Source organism: Prionailurus bengalensis, chromosome E1, assembly GCF_016509475.1.
Source record: "Prionailurus bengalensis isolate Pbe53 chromosome E1, Fcat_Pben_1.1_paternal_pri, whole genome shotgun sequence".
Classification (NCBI taxonomy): Eukaryota; Metazoa; Chordata; class Mammalia; order Carnivora; family Felidae; genus Prionailurus; species Prionailurus bengalensis.
The window spans coordinates 41,242,273-41,255,039 of record NC_057347.1 but is presented as its reverse complement, the minus strand read 5'-3'; the positions used below and the strand labels follow the sequence as shown (position 1 = coordinate 41,255,039).

Here is a 12,767-nt window from a genome sequence, read left to right as displayed (position 1 = left end):
TCTGTCATGTAGCTGCAGGCACTTGAGCATAGGGTCCAGACTCCTTGGCAGGGACACATTGCCCTAAAACCTCTAAGATCTTAGGTTTCTACTGTACAAAGACCATACCACAGGGTAAGAGGATAATGCTCACAGGAATCAAGTGCCACAACAAGATACTTTGAGAGAAGTAACATTTTAGAGATGGATGTCAGTAAAGTTTAATATAGCTTAAGCTAGCTATAGTTGTGGATCAAAGCTGCTGACAGGTGAAAACTTTAAAATGTATATTAAATCTAAAGTAGTTCAGTCTTTAAACTCAAAGAAAATACAACATTTGCTACTTTTAACCTAAAAAGGAGCTAAAATTTCTGGGTTTAAAGCATATTACTAAATCAACTTGTACAACAGGTAAAAAGCTCTAAAATTTGAAGGAAAAAAAGGGCTTTTAAAAATCTGTGAAGGATTCTGGGAGAATGACTATTGCTTCTACTGGCAGATGGCCTACTGTGTTTAGGATTTAGTTAAATACATTTCTCCTGTTTAAAACTAAGTGTTCTTTCCTCAGTTTGCTTAGTTCTTAAAAGGAGGCCTTTGAAATGCTAAGAAAAACAGAACTGATTCTTCAGCTACTACCTTCTGAAGTACATAGAAAAGAGAAAAGCTGTGAAAATAGTCTATTTTTCCTGTGCCTCTCAGGGGACTTAGAAATTAAGGGGTTAGGATTCCCCGGGTAGAAGTTCTGGGTGGTGAAACCTTGTCGCTTACATGGTCATTTCAGATTCAGGATTTCAATAATGCTGCTTTTGTCTCCTTTCACATTTTGCCATCCAGTAAAATAGATCTTCCCTAGCCACGTGTATCAATACTACTGATAAGGGTGATTTCTTCAACACAATGACAGTCGTCTTTAGCCAGCGTTGGCACCTGGAAGATAGAGCAGACCTTTCCTGTGGTCTCAACCTCCTATCAGCCTTTCCCAGGCCTCCAAAGATGCACACTTGCTGCTTATAATTAGGGTGCTTCTGGCCTCTGAGCCTATCACCTGGGCTGTCAGAATCCTCAATCCGGATTGATCTCAAGTAGCATAAGTTGCTAGCTTCTTAAAGCAGAACTTGCTGATTTTTGTTTTCAACTGCTAATCCTTTGGATGTTTTTCATCCTGCAGATGCTGAGTTTGTGTGTGAACGGACACTGAAATATTTTCTGGGTATTGCAGGCGGAAAATGGGTAGTTAGCTATTTCTGTAAGTACAATATAATGTCCCCCCTCCTCCCTTTAACACCTCAGAATTGCATTTTTACACCTAACGTTTTAACACCTAAGGTTTTTGCTGATGCTGAATCTGAATTACCAAAAGGTCTTTAATGGTAATACTAAACTAGCTTTATCTTGAATGCATATCTCTTTGTTCGGATAAAGCTGGTGATGTTGGGGAAAATGGATTTCTTTTTATAACTAATACGACCTAATCTGCTCCTAGCAATGTTAGCATAGGAACTAAGGATTTATTTAATAGCAGGCAGAAATCCATGTGCAGCAGGCACTTTTATAATGTTTAAATTAAGCCACCACTGTGTCTCCAGAAGGAAATCTATTAAGGGGCTATTGCTTTAGAGAGAGGACCTCTACTCAGTGTTGCCCTCTGTGCTGTATGGTATCGCTTTACCATCCACCTCTGTGAAAAGAGCATGTTCTTCTGCCTTTGTGTGACCTGTGTTTTCTGTCCTCTCTTTAGGGGTGACCCAGTCCATTAAAGAAAGAAAGATGCTAGATGAGGTAGGTACTTGATCTTACAAACTAGTCAGAAAGACTTGGTGCCACTGAGTCACAAAATCATTGAATACTTCTCTGTTTCGTTTTTTTATACTGCTTTCCAAAGACTTTCCTTGACAATGTGGACCATCAAGAATTACGCAGAGCAAACCAGGAAATTCTGCATTCTCACTCATTTGTTTAAGTGTCAATAGAGGGGCGCCTGGGTGGCTCCGTTGGTTAAGCGTCCGACTTCAGCTTGGGTCATGATCTTGCGGTCCATGAGTTCAAGCCTCGCTTTGGGCTCTGTGCTGACAGCTCAGAGCCTGGAGCCTGCTTCGGATTCTGTGTCTCCCTCTCTCTGTGACCCTCCCCCGTTCATGCTCTGTCTCTCTCTGTCTCAAAAATAAATAAACATTAAAAAAAAATTAAGTGTCAATGGAAACAATCGTTTTCTCAGAGGAAGGAAAAGGAATTTATTTTTTTTTTAACATGAAGATTTTATTTATTTTTTATTTTTTTACTGTTTATTTATTTTTGAGAGAGACAGACACAGAATGCGAGTGGGTTGGGGCAGAGAGAGAGGGAGGCACAGAATCTGAAGCAGGCTTCAGGCTCCGAGCTGTCAGCACAGAGCCTGACGCAGGGCTCGAACTCACAAGCTGTGAGATCATGACCTGAGCCGAAGTCAGACACTCAACCGACTGAGCCACCCAGGCACCCCAGGAAAAGGAATTTATAAAGCAGAAAGAAAGACCCGTAAGCTTAAGAAACAGGCCCACCTAAATCTTACATTCATATACCTTGGTAGAAAACTGTTGTTGAAGAGAAACCCTTCATATTAACATGCAGATGTATCTACTTAAAAATCAGATTCCTTCAAAGGGATGTTACTCTTTATGATCCTAAGAACAGTGAGAGGTAAATAAGACAGGGTGTAGGAGGAAGAATCATTTTAGAACAGAGCCATCTAAGAACTGCTGGTGACAACAGACAAAGCAAAATAAAATTAGCAAAAGCAGTTTTAAGCTATTATGCACTATTTAGCATATTTATAATTAATTAAATGGCATTTTGTTGGTTTTAACTTTGATTCAGTGACCTAACATGGTTGGGAGCCTACTATGTCCTGGACACCAGGAATAGAGCAGTAGATAAGACTGCTGGGTCCCTGCTCTGGTGGGATTCATGTTCTATTGAGGGGAGACATACAATAAATAAAGATACATTTAAAATACCAATAAATACTGTGGAATAAAAACTTTAAAAAATGATAGTAGCCAAATAATAAAAAATACATACATACATACATACATACATACATACATACTATGGAGAAATAATATAGAACAACAGACTAGCAGCTGACTAGGGACAGAGGTTGACTACTCAAGGAGACCAGCGAAAGCTTCCTGAAAGCTTGAGCCGAGACCTAAATAAAAACAATTGGCCTGGAAAAATGTAGGAAACAAATGTTAACAGGCAGAAGAACTGCAAGCATAAATGTCTTGAGGTAGGAATGAGTTTGGTTTATTAAAGAAAAATAGGCCAGTGTAGCTGGAGAGTAGTAATTGCCAAATTCTATGTAGAGAGCAGAGGTTGGACCAGGGGTTGGAGAAGATCACGGACAAGGGCCAGATCACATAGGATTTAGTGGAAGTCATGGTAAGGAATTTGACTTTTATTTGTAGGGTAATTGGAGGTATGGAGGTGGGAAGAAGAGGTTGATTTACGTTTGGGGATAGGACCTACTGAAGGGTTAAATTTGGAGGATGAGGTAAAGGGAGGTATTCAGGGGCTAACACTTAGGGTTTGGGCCTGAACAAGAATGGGTGCCAGTAATAGTAAATCAGATCAGGAAGAGATGGAGGAGGAGCACCTTGAGGGGGAAGAAGTAGAATCAAGAGCTCTGTTTTAGACTGAATTTGGGGATGTATATTCGACTTCCAGGTAGAGAGCTTAAGTAGGCACAGGGGTGCAATCAGGACAAGGAATTTGAGGGTCAGCTTCAAACAGATGACATTTTTAGCACTAGACTCTTCTCACTCAAGTGACTACGAAATGTTAAGTGTTCTTTCCTCTAATAACAGCCTGTAGTTACACTCATGACTTTGTCTTCCCTACAATCAAGTGTCAGTCAGAATTGTTCCCGAGCATTCTTCCCCAAAATTCTCCCAAAAGCTCTAACCTCCCCAGTCACATTATTCTTTACTTCCTTGTCCTTGACCAGTCAAAATAGTGATTATGAAAAGCCTCTAACTTTCTTTACTGGGTTAAATCTATATTTTATCATTTTGGTCTCATTAACTGTAAATCTCTCAATGGAAATCTGAGAAGCCCTTATTTCTTTAGATGGTAATACACAGTTGATTTAAGAGATCAGGAATTCTCCAGTTATCTTTATAACAGCACAGTATTAGCAGTTTAATCTAAATGCTAAGTGAATGTTTTGAGAAGAGATAGATGTTAAAAATTAAAATACGTTAAGTCCCAATGAGGTGAAAAGCCAATTGTTAATTTCTACCCACAAAGATTTACTTCAGTGAATTGATTTCAGCAGCTGAGATGCTGGTCATTTCATTCAGTCCACCAAAAAGAATGATTTTGGGGGGTGGGAGTAGGGTTGTCAAAATTTGACAGTACTGAATTCCTTAATACGACTTATCTACTCCATTTCCATTGAAGGAGGTTTCTCTTTCTCTGATCCCTGTGGTGTGCGTTGGTTTTTTTCCAGCATGATTTTGAAGTCAGAGGAGATGTTGTCAATGGAAGAAACCACCAGGGTCCAAAGCGAGCAAGAGAATCCCGGGACAGAAAGGTAAAGTCCCCCTCTGCCTTGTTGTCAAAAACTCCACCCATACCCCTGCATTCCAGTCCCCTTGGTAGAGATGGTCTCATTCATCTGTGAGGGGCACTGGATACTCACTTGCTGGAGTTCTAACTAGTGCTTCCATGTAGGCTCTTTTTTAGTTGTTCTAGCCCTGTAATAAGGTAAATAAGTATTATCTCCATTTTATGAATGAAGGAGCTTAGACGTGTAGAGAAGCTATGTACTTTGGACCCCAGTCTAGGATTCAAAACTCAGCTGATAAGGGGCAGAGCTGGAATTTGAAACAGATGTGAATCTAAGGCCGTTGCTCTTTCCACTTCACTGTGGTGTCTTCCTCTAAGGTAATGTGGTCACTGCTGTGAGGGGGATGTACAGTGCTGTCTGTGGAAGCACAGAAGAGAAAGTGTTTGTTAATCAGTAGCTAACATCTTTATAACCTACACCGTATGCTAGGGTCTGCTCTAAACAATCATATTTTAACTAATTAACAATTTTACAGTAGCCCTATGAGGTGTATACTATAATTATACCTATTTTATAGAGGAGAAGATTAAAAGCTCAGAGAGATTGAGTAAATTGCCCAAGCTCACAGAGCTAGTTGGAAACCCATGACTAGTTGAACTCATGCAGTCAAGCTCCAGAATCTGAGCTCTTAACAATACCATAGTTTCTTGGGACATGTGGCTGGCTCAGTCCGTGGAGCATGCGACTCTTGATCTCAGGGTTATAGGTTTGAGCCCCACGTTGGGTGTAGAGATTACTTAAAACAGTAAACTCTTAGGTCTCTTGGGTAGCTTAGTTAAGCATCTGATGTCGGCTAGGTCATGATCTCACAGTTCATGAGTTTATGCCCCACATTGGGCTCTCTGCTGTCTCACTGTGGAGCCCGCTTTGGACCCAGATCCTCTGTCTCCCTCTGTCTGCCCCCCCACCACCACCCCGACCCCCTGTGCATGTGCACTCTCACTCTCAAAAATAAACAAAAAATAAAATCTTGAGGCACTTGGTGGCTCAGTTGGTTGAGCATCCAACTCTTGATTTCAGCTCAGGTCATGATCCCAGGGTTGTGGGATTGAGCCCTGTGTCCGGCTCTGCACTGAGCATGGAGCCTGCTTAAGATTTCTCTCTCTCTCTCTCTCTCTCTCTCTCTCTCTCTCTCTCTCTCTCTCTGTCTTTCCCTCTCTCTCTCATATATAAATAAATGAAATGAAATGAAGTCTTAAAAAGAGGAGCACCTGGGTGGCTCAGTCAGTTGAGGGTCTGACTCTTGGTTTCAGCTCAGTCATGATCTCACGGTTTCGTGAGTTCCGGCCCAGTATCGAGCTCTGTGGTGACAGTGTGAAGCCTGCTTGGGATTCTCTGTCTCCCTCTCTCTCTGCCCCTACCCCATTTACACTGTCTCTCTCAAAAATAAATAATAAACTTTTTTTTTAATCTTAAAAAAGAAGCAATACTAGGGGTGCCTGGCTGACTCAGTTGGAAGAGCATGCAGCTCTTGAACTTGGGGTCATGAGTTCAAGCCCCATGTTGGGTCAGAGATTAAATACATACATATATACATACATATATACTTTTAAAAAATCTTAAATGTACAATACCATAGTTTCTTGGAAAGTCATAGATTTCACAGAGGAAAAAATAGGTTATTCTAACAATTTTACAAATGAAGGCCTAGAGGCCCGGGAAGACTCCATGATTTTTCCCAGATCACACTGTAGCAGATTATGGAGGCAAAGCATTGTCTCTCTGTCAGGGAGAAGTCCAAGCATGGTTTTGCATCTGCCTGTCAGGCCTGAACCTGCTGCTTTCTCAGGTCACTGACTGAGCACTTCCATGCCTAGTCTGCATTTCTTCTTTTTTAAAAGTTTGCCTTTTTTTCTACCTTTTTTAAATGGGCATTTTAGAACATCCCCATACGGAGCGCTGTCTGTCCTTTATAGAACTTGAGAAAGAACCAGTGGAGGAGATTTTCTAGGGAAAACTGCTTTGGGAGAGCTCTGAACCCTTGAGCCCATCCCCACCCTCTGAACCTATCGAGTAACTTCCAGATGCCAAGGAAAGCTATTGGCCCTGTTTCTGCTTCTGCCTTCACTCCAGGGGAGTTCTGTGTGAGCCAGCCATTTGTTTTTATTCCACTGTACGCAAGGCCGAATTAGCACCAGATTCTTCCTCCTTCAAAGGAAATTCCAGCGTTTGAGGGTTTTCCCTAAATTTGGATGGCAGTGATGGAAGGTGCCCGGTCAAAGTAATGATGTTCTGAAAATACTAAATGTCACTGTAATATTTTCCTGTGGAAGAGAAATGTATTTGTAGTTGTAGAAGTGAAACTTCAGATTTCTAAACTCATCTCCTAACTAGCCATCCTCATCAGTGAGTGTCAGCTTGGATACAAAAATTCCTAATCTTTTGTACTTTTCACAGCAATGTTGGGCTCCAGACAGCTGCATGGGGACAGCTTTTAGCATTATGAGCATCTAGATCCTGTCAACAGGTTGGGGATGCAGTTTATTCATACAGATACTGAGAATGGCATATATGGAGGCTGTCACTTAAAACAGAAACAGACTTGTCCTGCTGCTCTTCTTATTCCTTTGGCTGTAGTTAAAATGGGGGTGGGGAGGCTCATTTCGTAAAAGGCCATGATGAGTTTTTAGCTCCTGAGTTTTCTGTACCCCCATCTCTCTTATTTAAACAAGGTGAGTTCCAGGCCTAGGCAGTCTTTTTAGTGGAATAGGGAGAAAGAGCGTCAAGAGAATGATGTTTACCCAAATGGTATCTATCCAGCCAACTGACACAACTTGAGATTTCTTTTAAATGATATGCTAGTGCTTGCCTAAGAATCTGTGCCAATTCGTGTGTAAGAATTTGCCTGTCCAACACCATAGCCACTGGCCACATGCCGCCGTTTTGAAATTTAGATAACTAAAACTAAATAAAATAGGAAGTGTAGGTCCTCACCCACCGTGACCACATTTCAAGACCTTGGTAGCTACATGTGACTTGGGCACCTTATTAACACAAATAGAGAACATTTCCATCATCACAGAAAGTTCTTTTAGGCAGTGCCAGCCAGCACTGTATGTAAGTGGAAGAGGCACCTTGGAGGCACAGTATAATCTGTGTCTCCTGGAAACCAGGCAGTCAGGTCAGCTCAATGAGGAGAGGCAGAACCAGGCTTCACTTCTAGATTAGATTAACTTCTAGATTAAAAATGGTTTAGGTTGCCTAAAGGAACAATGGCTGTTCTTAAAGCAGTGTGAAGGCAGGAACAGATGTTCAGAGACCAGAGAAAGAGGAGAAAAAGAGCATGTAAAATCAACATAGACCTCTCTGACAGTTAGAATTATGGTTAGTATTGATGTACCAAGTCTGCATAAAAACACCAAACTGCAGTTAAAAGCTTGAATATCTAGCCATCCAAGACTTTTATTAAATATAAAGAAGGCCCAGGTTTTTTGGGTCTCTAACGAGACCCAGGAAGGAGCCCGGGCCTGATTGGTGGCGAAGTGGAAAGCTCAGCCTCTGAATAACAAAGAGTGACCGTAGTGTGGACCGATTACTCACACACTTTTAAAAAGTCCTCTAAGGGGCGCCTGGGTGGCTCAGTCAGTTAAGTGTCCGACTTAGGCTCAGGTCATGATCTTGTGGTTCCTGAGTTCAAGCCCTGCGTCGGGCTCTGTGCTGACAGCTCAGAGCCTGGAGCCTGTTTCAGATTCTGTGTCTCCCTCTCTCTCTCTGACCCTCCCCCATTCATGCTCTGTCTCTCTCTGTCTCAAAAATAAATAAACATTAAAAAAAGAGAAAAGTTCTCTAAAATCCATCCACGTTCTGACATTACACTGATTGTCTCCGGGACATAGCAGAAGTTATCAGGTGGTAAAGAAAAAAGAAAGTCCTTCATTTTCGAGAGTCTCTTTATGCTGTTTTTTATAAAATGCATACTCTTTTATAATTGGTGTTTCTTTCCCTTCCTCCTTCTGTGCCACTCTTCTCCCAGATCTTCGGGGGCCTAGAAATCTGTTGCTATGGGCCCTTTACCAACATGCCCACAGGTAAGAGGCCGGGAGAAGTGGCGAGTCCAGCACCAGCCTTTCCCCTTACATGGTAAAGTGTTACAGGAGAGGCCATCCCTTTTAAGGGGGTTCCTCAGGTTGGTGAGGTGTTCTAGAGGTTTTTCTATTTCTCTACCACCCATCAGGCAAAACTGTGCTTAAACGTTATCCTGTGGCAAAAAAACAGCCCTGTGCCCCTTCCTGAGAGCTAGAAGTCAGTGAAAAGTTAGGTTCTAGGATGCAGTGTTCTATGCTCAAGTGGGGTAGAGCTGCCCTTCTTGCCCTTTGCTTTAATAAAGGAGGGAAGTCATAAGTTAGGGAAAGATACCTTTCAGATTTGTAAATGTTAAGAAGGAATTCTGGTCTTCCTAAACCATCTTCATTTGATACTAAGAAGCAAACACAGCGGCTGCATAAGCCCTGTGGGCCTGGGGCCCCACACAGGCCCAGAGCAGGCAGGGGAAGACTCTGCATGAACATTTTCTAATTAACTTTGACATTGAATGTGATGTTATGTTTAGGAGTGCTGTGGGGCTCAACTCTGCAGTGTGTAGCGCTGAGGCCCTGGTATGTGTATAGGTTTGGTTTGTTCTCTTCAAAACAAAGTCCGCCCACCTTTGCTTCTGTGCCCCCTTCCACCCCAGGGATCAGGTTCTCTTGCTCCTCAGAAGATGGCCTTGGCATCTAATCAGGGACAGATGAGCAGCCCCAAGAGGGCCTGGCAAAGTAATTTTGCTTCTGTCTTCTTTATTGGTTATTAATTGGATTTTTATGAAATTTCCAAGTGCCACTTGAGGATTTCTCAGTGTTTTTGTTCTTTGGTGTAATGAAAACCAGGTCTCTAGCAGGTATCATTTTAGAGATGAGTCTGTTGACCTCGGTTTATTCAGACAAATAGGAGCACCTCAGCAATCCCCAGAGAGGCCCAGAAGCCATTCATTGGTCGGTTCTGCTGATTTTCCAGGTGCAAGGGGAACATCTGTATAATCCCTTTTGGTTTCTGTTCCCCTGAATGTGTTGATTCCAGCTCAGCACGTAGCCCTTCCCCACTGATGTGCTGAGTCTCTGTCCAGGATGATGTGTATTTTTTTTTTACTGAATGAATTATCTTCCTGTCTCTTGACATTTACAGTAATTACCACCAAGTATGGTGCTCTTGGTGGCCGTGATTATCAATTACCAACACAGAATTAGGCAGGGAGGGAGGGAAGGCAAGTGAGCATTTTTTCACAGTATCTTAGCCAGCAATTTAGCAATTTAAGGGAAATTAGATCTTGGATTCTTTTCTTCCAAAGTGTTTTATTTGAGAGACTGTCAAACCTTATCTGCCAAGTGGCCTTTTGGGGACCAATAACCAGAGTAGGTAGCATATTGGTGGCAAATTGACTTAGAATCCATACCTGGTATAGATTCTAGGTCAAGGCCTCTCTGTCCTTTTGGAGCAGAGAGGTGGAGAGTCTCCCACTGAGAAGTCTTGCTGTAAGCCTTCATCCAGAGGAACATGGGGTAGAGGGCACAGGCTAAGTGTGTAGAGTACTGTGGTGATTTTAGGTCTGTGTGTGCTATTTAGATCAACTAGAGTGGATGGTGCGCCTCTGTGGGGCTTCTGTGGTGAAGAGGCCTTCGTTATTCACTCTCAGCAAGGTAAGTGATGCCCTGCCAAATATCTGTCCTATGATTGAGCAAGGCTGGTTGGTACCCATCCATCCCTACGAACCCTGCCAGTGGACCTCAGAAGCCTCTCTTCCCTGAATCTTCTCTGACCATGTTCCAGTGCCAGAAGATGCCATCTGTGGAGGATGAGTAAGGGCTTGAGTTCTCCGAGTATTTAATTTATTGAGGGAAGACTCTCCCTCCAACCCTTCCTTTTTGCCGTGTGCCCATCCCCCTCCTTTCTGTGGTTGCACCTAAACTAGTCTGCTTCAGCAAACTGTCAAGAAATGGTGAAGTGACTGTTCTAAAAGCCCTGCTCTGATACCCTCAATGCTGTTTCCTTCCCGGGGATACAGGCTACTCACCCAGTTGTGGTCGTGCAACCGGATGCCTGGACAGAGGACAGTGGCTTCCATGGTAAGTCTTGCTATAAGCCTTTGTCCAGAGGAGTATGGGTTGCAGGGCCCAGGTTAAATATGAAGACTATGGTCATTTTAGGTCTAAATGTCCTGATTTGATCAACCGGAGTAGACGGTGCACCTGTGTGGGGCTTTAGAAGGCCATAGGAATGTGCCTATGACATATGGGATCTGTGTGATGAGTTTGGGTCACCACAGGTCACCCATTGTTTGATTAACACAGTTCTCAGCATCTTCTAGGTGCTCAATGAATATTTGAATGAATGAATGCATGCATGTATGCATGCATGCATGCCTAAAATGACTTTTCAAAAGTTTTTGTGTCTTTTGTGTTATAAAAGTAAGGCATGAACTATTTCCATTGGTGGAGGTTAAATATTAATTAATGTTCATCACATAAAATATAAATGAACACAAACACAACAAAATAATCCCAGTAATCTCACCACTTGAAGATGGTGATGGTAAAATTCTACGAGGCATGCGTGCGTATATATGTACACACATGTATTTCACACAGATGTGATCGCGCTCATCATCTGTTCTGCTTTCTCTCCTAAGATGTTGCAAAACCATTAAACTGCAATGCTGTTTTGCTCTCTGGTGACTTCCTTTAACAGATTGGAGCTCATGTTACTAAAGTTGCCAGAGGCTGTAGGCTTTCACCAGCAGTCACTCCTCAGGCTTCTAAATAAGGTCCTATGTCCTGAAGCATTACTTAAGATCAACCGTTTTGCACCTACCTGAGTAACACTGTGAACTCATACAACCAGGTCCCCAGGAGTAGATTGACAAGAGTCTGGCCTGGGAAAATGTGAATTGACTAATTTCTGTTTGCATTCTTTGTCCCCAGCGATTGGGCAGATGTGTGAGGCACCTGTGGTGACCCGAGAGTGGGTATTGGACAGTGTAGCCCTCTACCAGTGCCAGGAGCTGGACACCTACCTGATCCCCCAGATTCCCAGAGCTACTGCTGACCTCAGCCAGCCATGTGTGTAGCGTATAGGGCCTGTCACCACAGGACCCCAAGAATGATCATAAGAAGCAGTCGTTTTCCAGGCCCTGGGAGCTCCTCTTCAGTCTTTCCACAGTCCCGGTTACTGAATATTTTATATACATCAGCCTGAGAAGAAATTCTGGTATGCAAGGGGCCCTTAAAGATTTTCTGCTTCAAGTCTCCCTTTGAAATCTACCATGAGCACAAAATTGTGGTAATTTTTCACCTGAAAAGAATTTAAAACCATTTAAACGCCTCCAATTGAGCAAGATGCTGATTCATTATTTATCAGCCCTATTCTTCGTACTGGGGATGTTGGCTTAGAGCTGGAGGCACAGAATGGCTGTCCTCAGGAGAATAGCTGGTCTCCCTAAGTTTGCTTCCCTAAAATCCTGTGTTCATAAAGGCCAAGAGTTAGACCCTTCAGTGGGAAGCAAGTACTTGGGGAAATCTGTGATGTGGCTTAAAATCAGAACAGCCCTTGGGCGGCTCTCAAATGTTGGAGTGGATGGAGCTTGGGTGGGGGCCTGGAGGGATTCAGAGGCAGGTAATGGATATAAATATGAACCTTGAGGGTTTGAGGAAAAGGGAGTTGTCCTGCCCTTTAGAAATCCAGATTTCTACAAGATTTCTTAGCACTAATATGCTCTGAAATAGCAGAATCTTTTCAAGAACTGATGTCCAAAGAGGGTCTTCTAATTCCCCATTAGAAATAAATACAATGTTTATTGTTGTAGCTCTGATATGTCACCCATTCTTCTTGAAATACAAGATCTCTGACAGGGATATTTCATGTCTATAAAATGACGGCTCCCACCAGGAAAGGAGCTGTTGCTTTCCTTGTAATTTTCTTCTTTTTGCTTCCTATTGCCGAACTGTACAGCTTCATAAATAATTTTGTGTGCTGAAGGAAGAGAAAGTGTTTTTCATAAACTCATTATCCAGGCCTGTTTATAGCTGTTGGAAGGACTAGGTCTTCCTTAGCCCCCTAGTGTGTGAGGGCAGTGCAGACTTGACTGTACAAAATACATTTTGTAAATGTTGTTGCTGTTCACCTGCAAATAAATTTGCTTTCACTTTCA

At 42.6% G+C, this 12,767-nt stretch overlaps 1 protein-coding gene across 6 annotated transcripts in view; it reads left to right on the top strand.

Annotated features, from left to right (window-relative positions):
- The window catches only part of BRCA1 (BRCA1 DNA repair associated), a 59,731-nt gene extending 46,964 nt beyond the window's left edge, over nucleotides 1-12,767 (top strand). For all 6 annotated transcript variants that reach the window (XM_043584606.1, XM_043584603.1, XM_043584605.1 and 3 more), the window contains exons 17-23: nucleotides 1,148-1,225; nucleotides 1,718-1,758; nucleotides 4,469-4,552; nucleotides 8,562-8,616; nucleotides 10,187-10,260; nucleotides 10,626-10,686; nucleotides 11,542-12,767. In XM_043584606.1, coding sequence (XP_043440541.1) covers nucleotides 1,148-1,225; nucleotides 1,718-1,758; nucleotides 4,469-4,552; nucleotides 8,562-8,616; nucleotides 10,187-10,260; nucleotides 10,626-10,686; nucleotides 11,542-11,687 — 539 coding nt within the window. In that variant the 3' untranslated portion in view covers nucleotides 11,688-12,767. The remainder of the gene's footprint in view (nucleotides 1-1,147; nucleotides 1,226-1,717; nucleotides 1,759-4,468; nucleotides 4,553-8,561; nucleotides 8,617-10,186; nucleotides 10,261-10,625; nucleotides 10,687-11,541) is intronic.